A 14,975-nucleotide genomic window follows, 5' to 3' on the forward strand; every position below is an offset into this window, starting at 1 on the left:
TAGTCATAGAAGCAATAGATGGCGTAACGACAACGATGCTACGATGGAGATCAAAGGTGTCGCGCCGGTGACGATGGTGATCATGACGGTGCTTCGAAGATGGAGATCACAAGCACAAGATGATGATGGCCATATCATATCACTTATATTGATTGCATGTGATGTTTATCCTTTATGCATCTTATCTTGCTTTGATTGACGGTAGCATTTTAAGATGATCTCTCACTAATAATCAAGAAGTGTTCTCCCTGAGTATGCACCGTTGCGAAAGTTCTTCGTGCTGAGACACCACGTGATGATCGGGTGTGATAGGCTCTACGTTCAAATACAACGGTGCAAAACAGTTGCACACGCGGAATACTCAGGTCATACTTGACGAGCCTAGCATATACAGATATGGCCTCGGAACACGGAGACCGAAAGGTCGAACGTGAATCATATAGTAGAGATGATCAACATAGTGATGTTCACCATTGAAACTACTCCATCTCACGTGATGATCGGACATGGTTTAGTTGATTTGGATCACGTGATCACTTAGATAACTAGAGAGATGTCTGTCTAAGTGGGAGTTCTTAAGTAATATGATTAATTGAACTTAAATTTATCATGAACTTAGTACCTGATAGTATTTTGCTTGTCTATGTTTGTTTGTAGATAGATGGCTCGTGCTGTTGTTCCATTGAATTTTAATGCGTTCCTTGAGAAAGCAAAGTTGAAAGATGATGGTAGCAATTACACGGACTGGGACCGTAACCTGAGGATTATCCTCATTGCTGCACAGAAAAGTTACGTCCTGGAAGCACCGCTGGGTGCCAGGCCTGCTGCTGATGCAACTAACGACGTTAAGAACGTCCGGCAGAGAAAAGCTGATGACTACTCGATAGTTCAGTGTGCCATGCTTTACGGCTTAGAACCGGGTCTTCAACGACGTTTTGAACGTCATGGAGCATATGAGATGTTCCAGGAGTTGAAGTTAATATTTCAAGCAAATGCCCGGATTGAGAGATATGAAGTCTCCAATAAGTTCTATAGCTGCAAGATGGAGGAGAATAGTTTTGTTAGTGAACACATACTCAAAATGAAAGATGTTCCCTATGCTTCAGCCATAGGCTCTATCAGGTATGCAATGCTGTGTACCAGACCTGACGTATGCTTAGCAATAAGCTTGGCAGGAAGGTACCAAAGTAATCCAAGAGTGGATCACTGGACAGCGGTCAAGAACATCCTGAAATACCTGAAAAGGACAAAGGATATGTTTCTCGTATATGGAGGTGACAAAGAGCTAGTCGTAAATGGTTACGTCGATGCAAGCTTTGACACTGATCCGGACGATTCTAAATCGCAAACCGGATACGTGTTTTTATTAAACGGTGGAGCTGTAAGTTGGTGCAGTTCTAAACAAAGCGTCGTGGCAGGATCTACATGTGAAGCAGAGTACATAGCTGCTTCAGAAGCAGCAAATGAAGGAGTCTGGATGAAGGAGTTCATTTCCGATCTAGGTGTCATACCTAGTGCATCGGGACCGATGAAGATCTTTTGTGACAATACTGGTGCAATTGCCTTGGCAAAGGAATCCAGATTTCACAAGAGGACCAAGGACATCAAGAGACGCTTCAATTCCATTCGGGACCAAGTCCAAGTGGGAGACATAGAGATTTGCAAGATACATACGGATCTGAATGTTGCAGACCCGTTGACTAAGCCTCTCTCATGAGCAAAACATGATCCGCACCAAGACTCCATGGGTGTTAGAATCATTACTATGTAATCTAGATTATTGACTCTGGTGCAAGTGAGAGACTGAAGGAAATATGCCCTAGAGGCAATAATAAAGTTATTATTTATTTCCTCATGTCATGATAAATGTTTATTATTCATGCTAGAATTGTATTAACCGGAAACATGATACATGTGTGAATACATAGACAAACATATAGTCACTAGTATGCCTCTACTTGACTAGCTCATTAATCAAAGATGGTTATGTTTCCTAACCATAGACATGTGTTGTCATTTGATTAATGGGATCACATCATTAGGAGAATGATGTGATTGACATGACCCATTCCGTTAGCCTAGCACTTGATCGTTTAGTATATTGCTATTGCTTTCTTCATGACTTATACATGTTCCTGTAAGTATGAGAATTATGCAACTCCCGTTTACCGGAGGAACACTTTGGTTACTACCAAACGTCACAACGTAACTGGGTGATTATAAAGGAGTACTACAGGTGTCTCCGAAGGTACATGTTGAGTTGGCATATTTCGAGATTAGGTTTTGTCACTCCGATTGTCAGAGAGGTATCTCTGGGCCCTCTCAGTAATGCACATCACTATAAGCCTTGCAAGCAATGTGACCAATGAGTTGGCTACGGGATGATGCATTACGTAACGAGTAAAGAGACTTGCCGGTAACGAGATTGAACTAGGTATTGGATACCGACGATCAAATCTCGGGCAAGTAACATACCGATGACAAAGGGAACAACGTATGTTGTTATGCGGTTGACCGATAAAGATCTTCATAGAATATGTAGGAACCAATATGGGCATCCAGGTTCCGCTATTGGTTATTGACCGAGAATAGTTCTAAGTCATGTCTACATAGTTCTCGAACCCTTAGGGTCCGCACGCTTAACGTTACGATGACAGTTTTATTATGAGTTTATAAGTTTTGATGTACCGAAGTTTGTTCGGAGTCCCGGATGTGATCACGGACATGACGAGGAGTCTCGAAATGGTCGAGACATAAAGATTGATATATTGGACGACTATATTCGGACACCGGAATTGTTCCGGGTGATTTCGGAGAAAACCGGAGTGCCGGAGGGGTTACCGGAACCCCCGGGAGAGTTAATGGGCCACATGGGCCTTGGTGGGAAGAGAGAGGGGCGGCCAGGGTGGGCCGCGCGCCCCCTCTCCCTCTGGTCCGAATTGGACTAGGAGGGGGGCGGCGCCCCCCTTTCCTTCCCCCTCTCCCCCTTCCTTCCCCCTCCTAGTAGGAGTAGGAAAGGAGGAGTCCTACTCCTACTAGGAGGAGGATTCCTCCTCCTTGGCGCGCCCCAAGGGCCGGCCGGCCTCCCCCCCTTGCTCCTTTATATACGGGGGCGGGGGGCACCCCATAGACACACAAGTTGATCTACGGATCGTTCCTTAGCCGTGTGTGGTGCCCCCTTCCACCATATTCCACCTCGGTCATATCGTCGCGGAGTTTAGGCGAAGCCCTGCGCCGGTAGAACATCATCATCGTCACCACGCCGTCGTGCTGACGGAACTCATCTCCAGAGCTTTGCTGGATCGGAGCCCGGAGATCGTCATCGAGCTGAACGTGTGCTGAACTCGGAGGTGCCGTACGTTCGGTGCTTGGATCGATTGGACCGTGAAGACGTACGACTACATCCACCGCGTTGTTCTAACGCTTCCGTTTACGGTCTACGAGGGTACGTGGACAACACTCTCCCCTCTCGTTGCTATGCCATCACCATGATCTTGCATGTGCGTAGGAAATTTTTTGAAATTACTACGTTCCCCAACAGTCGCTGCTACCCAGTACAACTACGGTGTTGACGACCCCTCCTTCTTGCCAGAGCAACAAGGCAAGCCCCCCCTTGATCACCAGATATCGCCTATTCCTTCTCTCTACTGCTTGCATTAGAGTAGTGTAGCATGTTACTGCTTTCGGTTAATCCTATTCTGCTGCATAGCCTATCATTGTTGCCTCAGTTGTTACCCTTACCTGCAATCCTAAATGCTTAGTATAGGATGCTAGTATTCCATCAGTAGCCCTACATTCTTGTCCGTCTACCATGCTATACTACCGGGCCGTGATCACTCGGGAGGTGATCACGGGTATATACTACATACATATTATATGATACATGTGGTGACTAAAGTCGGGTCGTCTCGTAGAGTACCCGCAAGTGATTCCGATGTGGGGGCTGAAAGGACAGGTGGCTCCATCCCGGTAGAGGTGGGCCTGGGTTCCCGACGGCCCCTGACTGTTACTTTGTGTCGGAGCGACAGGGCAGGTTGAGACCACCTAGGTGAGAGGTGGGCCTGGCCCTGGTCGGCGTCCATGGTTACTTTAAAATAACACGCTTAACGAGTTCTTGGTATTTGATCTGAGTCTGGTCACTGGCCTATACGCACTAACCAACTACGCGGGAACAGTTATGGGCACTCGACGTCGTGGTATCAGCCGAAGCCTTCTTGACGTCAGCGACTGAGCGGCACGCGCCGGATTGGACCGTAATCCTGTGCTTGTATTAAGGGAGCTAGGTCTGCTTCCGGTCGCCTTCGCAACGTGCAGGTGTGCAATGGGCGATGGGCCCAGACCCCTGCGCGCATAGGATTTAGACCGGCGTGCTGACCTCACTGTTGTGCCTAGGTAGGGCTGCGACGTGTTGATCTTCCGAGGCCGGGCATGACCCAAGAAAGTGTGTCCGGCCAAAGGGGGTCGAGCGTGTTGGGTAATGTGGTGCACCCCTGCAGGGAAGTTTATCTATTCGAATAGTCGTGATCCTCGGTAACAGGACGACCCAGAGTTGTACCTTGACCTTATGACAACTAGAACCGGATACTTAATAAAACACACCCTTCCAAGTGCCAAATATAACCCGGTGATCGCTCTCACACAGGGTGACGAGGGGAGGATCGCTGGGTAGGATTATGCTATGCGATGATACTTGGTGAACTTACCATCTACTCTCTTCTACATGCTGCAAGATGGAGGCTGCCAAAAGCGTAGTCTTCGATAGGACTAGCTATCCCCCTCTTATTCTGGCATTCTGTAGTTCAGTCCATCGATATTGCCCCTTTACATATATACCCATGCATATGTAGTGTAGATCCTTGCTTGCGAGTACTTTGGATGAGTACTCATGGTTGCTTTGCTCCCCCTTTTCCCCTTTTCCTTTCTTCTCGGTTGTCGCAACCAGATGCTGGAGCCCAGGAGCCAGACGCCACCGTCGACGACGATTCTTACTACACCGGAGGTGCCTACTACTATGTGTAGGCTGCTGACGACGACCAGGAGTAGTTTAGGAGGATCCCAGACAGGAGGCCTGCGCCTCTTTCGATCTGTATCCCAGTTTGTGCTCGCCATCTTATGGCAACTTGTTTAACTTATGTCTGTACTCAGATATTGTTGCTTCCGCTGACTCGTCTATGATCGAGCACTTGTATTCGATCCCTCGAGGCCCCTGGCTTGTATTATGATGCTTGTATGACTTATTTTATTTTTAGAGTTGTGTTGTGATATCTTCTCGTGAGTCCCTGATCTTGATTGTACACGTTTGCATGTATGATTAGTGTATGATTGAATCGGGGGCGTTCTAAGTTGGTATCAGAGCCGACTGTCTGTAGGAATCCCCCTTCCACACTCCTTGGCCGAAGTCGAGTCTAGTCATTGCAAAACTTTTACTAACATGGCTGTGTGGCTTATGGGCCCACATCGTCATTGGGTGGTATTAGGATCTTTTATTCCTCATCTATACTCTGGGACTCTGATCTCTCTTCTATTTGGGTTAAATGAAATTTTGCTAACTCTAACATTAGGATCTCGTGATCACTTTCAACCGGAGATCCCCTTATTATCGATGATTGTCTGTTGCACCAGAAGATTCCGAAGACACTCTATGATGTTCTCTTGAGACTTAGTGCCATCGCTTTTGCAATTCCCTTCCATCGATAAACCTCTATGGATAACCACGTACACTTGCCATTCTTACTATCATTCCCTGTTGATCTTGTTATTACGAGATACCCTAAAATTCGTTTTATTATTTTGAGAATACTTTGCGCTTGCTGCCTTGCAGTTCTTTGCAACCTGAATACCCCTATGGATAATTTCTTGCGCTTACCGAGTATCAGCTCATTCCCAGTTGTTCCCGTGTTTCACAAAAGTCCTCTAAATACCATTCGATTTTTTGAAAATCCTCGGCAGCCCATTGCTCTTGAATTCCTTGCCGTCCGGCATTATGGTTAATTCCATACTTCTAGTAATCTCCGTTGACATACCCTGTCACTATCATTTCGAGTCACTTGATTTGATATGTTGCGAATGCTCGCAATCCTCAATCAGATCCTAGAATTCATCCTTCCGACTAAGACATCATTTTAAACATGGGCTAGATCTCGACCAGTCAAATTGCCATCGATTGTACCCCTAAGCCTACTCAGCTTATCCATCCTTAATCATAGCATTTGCTTCTGATCCCTTGATTTGGAAATCATAATTCTTTTGCATTTGAGCTTTGAATTAGTCAATTGTTTCTACAATATGATCTCCTTACATTCTTCCTTCCTCTGGTTGAGTACCGATGCTCACATTAGATCCCTTGAGGACCATCGGATTCTTTGTTGGATTTTATCCGACAAAGTCCTTCATATTCAATCACTTTGGAAGTTTTTTTTTTCTGATACATAATGCCATTGGTAAATCCTATTCTCTGATTTGGCCAATCATGCTCTGCTTGGAGCTGGTGATATTTACTCTTGTAGCTTGTGGTATATGTTTCTGAGATAACCCGATGGGTTGAACCTATGCCTTCCTTAATCTATGTGAACCCGAAAGTTTTCACGGGTCATACTCCTCTGTTAATTCACCAGGTAGGTTTTCACACTGAAATCATTTTTATTAGAGCAGTGAATGAATGGTCATGCATTGGAAAAGCTCATTACTCCGACACTACATGTGGATATTCTTCTAGTATTACAAAGCTCCCCATGTAGCTAGCTCTGTCGGCTTGTCGAATAGTCGAACACCACCTAATTTTTTACTATTAGAGGAAAAAAGGTACTGAACTCGTTAAACACCGAGTGTTACACCTTCGCCGTAGCTAAGGTCTGCCTCTTATTCGTACCCTTAGTACTCATTGTCGGGATCGTGACCCCGAAAACCATGGCAGAAAAATTGGGGAACTAGCGATGGAAGGGGGCCCACATCGTTCGGATCTGTTACAATATTGCGGTGGTTCAGATTTTTTTTCTTTCTCATTTAGTTAATAAATTTATTAGTGAACAAGGAAAAATATTATTGAGACAAATAAATAGATTAACATTAAAACAACAATGATTTATTACTCTTGTCATAAAACAAGTTTGTATTTTATCTTTCTGCCATTTCATAACTATGATAACGAAAAGCAATTTCAGGCCCAGTCAATTTATGAGATTTGTCCATGTATACTATTAAATAAAATGGTCACAACATGTAATTTTTTACCACATATATAATATCCCTTTCCGGTTTAGAAGGCCCGAGCATATCCTTGAATCGACAATTCGACTAAAGTAATACTTCCTCTATAAGAAAATTAAGATTGTTTTTTCTGTATGAAAAATGTATATAAGACCGTTTAAATCATTATATTAGTGATCTAAACAATCTTATATTTCTTTACAAAGGGAATACAAATTATATATGACAAAGTTTATACCGTTAGAAAATATAACATTAAATTTTACAATGGTATTTTCTTTGTGATATATAACCTTTCATACAGATCACTTATGTGCATGGAATCTTCACGTATATACTGTAACTTGTTGTCACAAAATAGAATTCCACTAGTAGAACTTGTGAAACATGCAAATATTTTTACAAAATACATATAAAAATCATTTGTGATGATTGCTTGTACGGACCCAAGGACATTTTTGTAATTTATTTATTTCCATGATGATGATGACTGCTTGTACTGCTTGTTTGGTTAACAGTTCATAGTGGTTGTCTACTTGTCTTGTCGGTCAGGAGGTCCAAAAAAAAAAACTGAGTGATAACGAAAAAGAAACAGAAGACCCGGAGCTTTGTTGGGCCGGAAGCTGGCAATAGTCAAGAAGACGACAACGGCCCAGTCTCTTCCGCTTTTGCCCTGCTCGCTCGAGGCGAGGGGAAAAGCTTGGCCGACGCCTCTCCACCGGAGACGCCGCCGTCCGCGGCGGGCGGCCCCGGAGAAGAAGACAAGGAGGAGGAGGAGGAGGAGGAGGAATGCTGCATCTGCCGCCTCCCGGCCGAGGAGGACCGCCCCCCGCGGCTGCATCAGGATTCGTCCACCTCGGCAGGCAGCCAGCTCCATTGGCTCTCCACCGGCCAGCGACCCCGTTGCGAGGTATCACTCCCCCAATCAGCTCTCCGCCGCGCCTAGGGTTTCTCCTCTCTCGGCGTCCGTGCCCCCTCTGTATGTATATGACTGTAATTGCGGCTTTGCTCCCTTCATGCTTTATTCCGTTCAGGTTCATCTCCTTTGCTGCTAATATAATTTCAGCCCCATGCGCCACTAGACTAATGCCTACTTGTTGCAATTCTTCCATGTCAGCAAGCTTCCAAATTTCCCCCCTTTTTCCCCATATTTCAGACTAGCATATACTCCTTAGTAAACTAACAGCAGGAACAGGACAAGCATGATCAATCACTTCTTTAATGTCAGCCAAGCTTCCAATTTCCACACATGCATCATTGAATTGAATGAATCTGCAAGGTGTAGCATTGCCGCAATTCACCACATGTTTTGTGAATGAATATATGTCTCCTGGATGTGAGCACAACAATAGGCATTTATTACTGTAGGAAACAAACAAATCAATTTCCATGCATGCATTTAACATTACTAATTCAATAAGAGGTTTTTGCTTATGCGGACATAAATTTAATCTGTACCACTTTGACACAACTTGGTTCAAAGCAAGAAAGTTTATACTCCCTCCGTTCCTAAATATAAGTCTTTTTAGAGATTTCAAATGGACTACCACATACGGATGTATATAGACATATTTTAGAGCGTAGATTCATTCATTTTGTTCCGTATGTAGTCACCTGTTGAAATCTCTACAAAGACCTATATTTAGGAACGGAGGGAGTGCTTCCAAGCAAAAAAAGAACACTTTAAGCAAACCTTTCTACCATTTGAACATTCTAGTCACATATACTGGATATGTCAGGCTAATAAGTAATAATACATCTCAACATTGGACACCTGCTTGAGGTCTGTCTGTGTCAACCACAAGTAAAAAGTACTCCCTCTGTATCGCTGGACTAGCTGAGTTTCAGCTAGTCCAGCGACATGTATTTCGGTACAGAGGGAGTACTTAGTATGCATCAGGCTAACACAATCAAACACCATAGCCATAATGGACTGGTATAACATAGACCAAGCAGAAAACACAACCTTGGAAACATTTATTAATAACTATTTTCGCCCTAAGGCATCAGTACAAGCTTCAGTTGAGGGATAAATAAATAATAATACAAATACAGGACTACTGAATTATGGAGCGAGCACAGAAGCTCCTTGCAGCTACATAGCACATATGCCATGAATGATTACATGGAATCTAGATTTTACTGATGACACCATGCATCTTATTCTTCAATTATTAATTAGGACCTGAAGTGAATCACAGCAGGCGAAGCCATCGGCAACTCCTTAGTAATCTCCTCCCTCAACATATCCTTCTCCTCAGTGGTCCGTGGATACCGAGAAGGACAGACCTTGATATTGGGATCCAAGTCACCGCAGTCCTCGCACACCTGCCAGTCGTACAGAGATATCTCCTTCATGTTCGCCGCGATTTCAATGACACGCCTAATGTACCGCACAAAGTTCTCCTCAGGTTGGAAGCCGCAGATGGTGAGCTTAACCAGATTCTTGTGCTTAAAATGAACAGCAGATGGTTGCCACTCCACGTTTGCTTTCTCACAGTAACCCTTTTTCCTTCGAACATCCTTGTTTGTCTCCATTTCACACCAATGATCCCACACCGTGATGCATAGCTCCTTTAGGGAGCTTGCAGCTTCAAGAATGAACATGGTCCAATCAATATTGCATCCTTGAGGAAGATTATCCAGATTCGCAATCTGTAGCTTGCCAAGCACAGGTGCAAGCAGTTTAGGGCACTCAGGTAAAACCCAAATCTGGCACAGCAGAAGCAAATTAATAATTGTGTACAAACTGCAAACAAATTACATTACACCCTCGAGAGCTAGAAAAGGGACTCAGTTAAGTTAATATTACAATTATAAGCACATAAATAGGAATAAGACATATATGGATGACTAGTGAGTACCTTTTCACTTTGAAAATCCAGACACAGGTCGGTTATCCAGGGTACATTAGCAAGGAGCTGACTTAACTGAATATTACTAGTCGAACTAACACCAACTTTTCCAAGGATTAGCTTTGAAAGCTGCGGGACAGAACCAAAAATCAGGGGATCTTCTTGGTAAGACCAACCAACATATTTGACACGTTGGAGTTTTGGTAGACAGTTGAGTTGGATGGCTTCAAATTCCCCATAGTCGATCTGGAGCGCAACAAGTTGAGCATGCTGTACTTGAAGCACGGAGCGGACCCCTGCGTCACAATGGGTGAGACGCAGAGATTCCAAGCGCTTGCAGGTGTTGAGGATGTTGTGGATGTCCAGTTGACCAAACCTCAAATTGCGCAGCCACAGGTGCGTGAGACCAGCAAACACAGCTGGACAATCACCAAACCAAGTATTGAACCGCTTGGCAAAGGAGAGGAGATCATGTTGAGTGCATCTCCAACTAGTCTTCTCCGTGAGGACGACAAACTCAGCGACATGGAGCTTGTGGGTTGCCATGGTGCGGGCAACAGCTTGGCTGATGGAGAGGCACTCATCATGCCTCAAACAGAACCTGACCCTCAGCTTGCGGATGGGGATCTCGGGATTCCTCGCACCAAGTATCTTGTCCGTGATAGCAGCCACAGCAATGTTGTACTGAAAAATACGAGTAAAGGTGTCGACATCGGGCTTGAGGTAACGCGCAAGGGAACCAATATCTATATCAAGCAGCGACAGCATGGGGGGAAGCTTTAGCATCCTCTTAGACAGGATGCAGGTTCTCAAGGCATCTAGCGTTTCAACCCTCTCCAATATGTTGAGTAGAAGGTGATCCGGCAGCTTGCTAAGACTGTCAAGTTGGGCTTGGGCTTTCTGCATCATCACATTAATAACCAAGGAAAGAAAATGAGCCTCGTGGACATGAGCAGTACATTATTGTTTTCCATCTCCGCAAAGTCTCCAATTGGCCTTATTATAGATATAGACGAAATCTGCTGCGGCTAGTCCGCTAACAAGGGCAGCACACGATCACATCCTAATGATTACTAACTATATCTCGGGTCACAAACAAACTTTGCTACTAATAAATAAAAATAAATAAATAGAGTTCCTTTTGGAGTCCGCTTGGGATCTGAATCCAGACGGAAATCGAGCCACTTCCTTTCTAGCACGATTACACAAGGAAGGAATCCCGTGAGCCCAAGGACATACCCCTGGACGGAGGAGGGAACGGCCGGCGGCGGGCGGCCGCCTGCCCAAAGGGGATCGGGTCAGTTAGGGTTTCTCTTCTCTTCTCTTCTCTTATACTCGTATATTACATACATCACAGAACGTTAATGGGCCGTGCTATTTTTCCTTTTTGAGGGATTGCTATTTTTTTCACAACATGGCCTTTTTTGGGCTGGCACTGATTGGATGAAAACGGGCTAAACGTTGTTAATTCAGTTCGGTCTGGGCTTTACCCTTTTCTGGGCTGGATTCGACCCATGGATACCTGGTTTCTAGTTACTCAAAACAAAACAAAAAACAAAAAGACTTGACCAAAAATATGCTAGGCCGAAAATGTGAAGAAAATAACCCAAATTAGGCCTATTTTGCAACAACTTCCCTTTATTACCTTTCGGACACTCATCCGCATCAAAAATGGCGAAATATAACCTTTTGCTACAAATAGATAGGTCAAACATTTTATCCACGAATGAATAAACAGTATGCACATGGGCAAAATGGACAAGAATAACCCAAAGGTGGAGCTACCCTTTCGGGCAACGTCCAACGCGTGCCGTAGCGCCGTTCTGACAGCCGTTCTGACAGGCGCTACACGCCTTTGCCAGTGTGGCGTCACGGGGCCAGGATGGGCCGCACCCTACGAAAATCATGCGAAAATCATGTCTTAACTAATACGTATTTATATATTAAATATAATATACGATAACACTGACCTACAAAGTAGTTCCGGAGCCATATTTTTTAAATATCACGTACAAAGCATTTTCCTCGGTGTATGCCATATTTGAATGTCTTCTCGACAACCACATATATCAATTTACTTTTTGAGAATCTCAGATTTTCCGCGAGCCACAACTCTGCTCTCTGCACTTGTCATCTCACGGCTTGTCTTGTCTGTTTCAGCATCCAGCAGAAGACAACAACAATCTTGACTGTACAGCCTTCGAATGCCTCGGGCACCAGCTTGTTGCGTCGAGGCATGTTGGAATGGAAAGCTATGGAGGCGATCTCATGTTATGGCTTGTAACTATGTTATGCCAGCTATGTACATTTGATGATCTATTATGAGCATGAACAACCACTGTTGATGCTAAAGTACAAGGTCTTGCGACTGCAGGCGTTCATGGCGTAGTCGACCCGGATTTGACCTATGTCCATGTTGAAGTGAACCAAATCCCGGTTTCCCTTGCCGAAGAGCTGGATTGCCAGATATAATTCAGTGAATGATGAGTGATCATTGAACAAAAAACAGAGCAGGATCATCCGCAAAAAAAAAAACAGAGCAGGACGGAATGAGTATGGTCAAGTATATATCAGATCGATGTATATAAGAATCAAGTGCAACACATCGTAATCATCATTGGTATATTGCACTAAAAGTTTCCTGACCAGGACTGAGCACGCGTCCAAAAGGATGTTCGAGGACACTACTAGAACTCTTTTCCAATTCTATAGTATGGAGCGCCCATCATTATTAACAGGACAGATATGCTGGAGGCAGGGATAGAACAGCTGATAAGAGAAGTTGTACAAACTGAAAAAGATGCAAACAACTGAATTTCACTAGACGCTCACTTCAAACTTAACACTGGTTCCAGAAGTCCAGTTTGATGTTGTCGGTTCATTAATCTCCACACCAAGGGACAACCGACTTATCTGGTGTGAAGTTGTCAGCCGGAAAACCATGCACCGCAATTTCTCATGTCATAGAGTGCTGATTGCTCAAATCAGCCGAGAAACAAGAAAAGGTTTGCTTATGCAGAGCTAAATTTAATCTTTACCACTTATAAAATTGAAAGAACTTGGTCGAAAGCAACAAAGTTTATACTTTCCAGCAAAAAAACACTTTAAGCAAACCTTTCAACCATTTGAACATTGTAGATATATATACTGGATATGTCAGGGTATACATCTGAACATTGGAGACCTGAGGTCTGGCTGGGTCAACCACAAGTAAAAAGGACTTGGTACGTATCAGGGTAACATATTTGAACACCGTAGCCATAATGGACTGGTATAACATAAACCAAGCAGAAAACGCAAGTGCATCAGTTGGTTTACAACTTGTAAGATAAACTTCTCCAAAAACCTATCAAACTTGTAAGAGGTACCACAGATAGATATCATGATAGTCTAAACAGTTATTAATAACTATTTTCACCCTAAGGCATCAGTACAAGGGCCTAACCCGCTAACCAGCACATGGAGCAATCTAAACCACAAGATCGTCACAGTAACAAGTCCATGGTGGCCGGAAGACCAAGCAATGAATAATTGGCTCGATGGCCAGACCATCTCAGATCAAGAAAGAGCAATGAGAGAGAGAAGAGTCCAAGGACTCACCTGAACCAAAAACAAAGCGGCCACCACTGCCGCTGTCACACATGTGTAGGACTGCTGGATAAGCTTCGTACATGTGTCGGATAAGCTTCGTACATTTGGCGGGTACCAACTTCCCTCACTCTCAGCCTGTGACCTCCCAGGTTATTTCCACCTTGAGTTATCACCTCCTGTGACATTAAAAAGGAACCACAGAGTCAGGTCTCACTCTAATCAACACAAACACAAACACAAAACATAGAGGTGAGTAAGGTCCATGGCTCTGACCATCTATTCACGATAGATAAACACTATACACCACTTGGTAATTGCAGCTACTCCAAAATAGTACATGTAGTGTGAGCTATCACAATATTGAGCAAACCAAATTTAGAAAGCCTAAGTAAATCAATATCATCGATTCTTCATTATAACCCATCAAATGCATGGAATGGTCTAGAGGAGGAACTCATCAAATTAAAAACCTCATTCTGGGGTTGGGGTTTCGTTTGCATGCCTATATGAAAAGAAAGTACATATGTAGGCTAGCACTTCACAGAACAGAAAAACAGTTAATGACTGTTAAAAGAAGCAGTTTAGATGATCACAGGCAATATATACACAAGCAAGCATAAATGAAGAACACTTAGAGGTGGCTGATAAAAGAAGCAGTTCGTCGACAACACTTAAGAGAGAAACAAGCATGCATAAACGCCAGAAAAACTCTGGAGCACACAGCTAGCAGTTCAGCATTTAGATATTCATTCATGCATCACACAGATTATGGCATTCTGTGATGCTCGATTCATACAACAAAACTTAAGCAAAAAAGAACAAAGTCAGGCCTCACTCTAATCAACACACAATAAAAACCTCTGAATATAACCGGTGCTTACATGTATGAGGAACTAGACTAATTGGCTACTCGGGAGAGTAGTCCTAATATACACCATCTGCTGGCTTCATTCAGTATGATTCAAATGAAAGGTCGCACCGTACACAAACAAACTCGAGAGTTTGGGGTATCACAAACCATTGAGGCTAACAACAACAACAACAACAAAGCCTTTAAGTCCCATCAAGGCTAACAACATGTAGATTTAATAAACCTAGTGAGTCAAACATAGAGCTCATACTATATTGTGAAGAAACACATGTGTGTTAGATCAACAGCAGGTGGCATTCAGGATCAGTGGCCCCTGGCCAAAAATCAAAGCACAAGACAGTTCAAATTTTTAGAGTGGTCAAGTACACACGCTTGAGCACAGGCTCTCATGCCTAAAAATTGGGAGTCTACAAACTGAACTCAACTAAGATATTTTTTAAACCAACAGGCGT

General features: G+C 43.8%; 2 protein-coding genes across 2 annotated transcripts in view; one reads left to right on the forward strand and one right to left on the reverse strand.

Moving 5' to 3' along the window:
• The window catches only part of LOC119361441, a 65,616-nt gene extending 53,124 nt beyond the window's left edge, over nt 1-12,492 (forward strand). Inside the window, exons 2-3 of the mRNA XM_037626647.1 lie at nt 7,802-8,116; nt 12,222-12,492. Coding sequence (XP_037482544.1) covers nt 7,802-8,116; nt 12,222-12,386 — 480 coding nt within the window. The 3' untranslated portion in view covers nt 12,387-12,492. The remainder of the gene's footprint in view (nt 1-7,801; nt 8,117-12,221) is intronic.
• On the reverse strand, nt 9,162-11,093 carry LOC119366350. Its single transcript, XM_037632075.1, has 3 exons — nt 11,021-11,093; nt 10,071-10,961; nt 9,162-9,918 (listed from the first exon to the last, which is right to left on the reverse strand). Exons 1-3 carry the CDS (start codon nt 11,033-11,035, stop codon nt 9,385-9,387), a joined length of 1,440 nt encoding a protein of 479 aa, XP_037487972.1. The 5' UTR covers nt 11,036-11,093; the 3' UTR covers nt 9,162-9,384.
• Nucleotides 12,493-14,975: the final 2,483 nt, after the last annotated feature.

The sequence above is a fragment of the Triticum dicoccoides genome, chromosome 2B, assembly GCF_002162155.2.
Source record: "Triticum dicoccoides isolate Atlit2015 ecotype Zavitan chromosome 2B, WEW_v2.0, whole genome shotgun sequence".
In the NCBI taxonomy this organism is placed as follows: domain Eukaryota; kingdom Viridiplantae; phylum Streptophyta; class Magnoliopsida; order Poales; family Poaceae; genus Triticum; species Triticum dicoccoides.

Bases quoted from the DNA above. Each gene is read 5' to 3' on its own strand.
- LOC119366350 (XM_037632075.1), bottom strand. The intron at 9,919-10,070 runs GTACTCACTAGT...CTGCTGTGCCAG, and splicing joins TGGATTTTCAAAGTGAAAAG to ATTTGGGTTTTACCTGAGTG.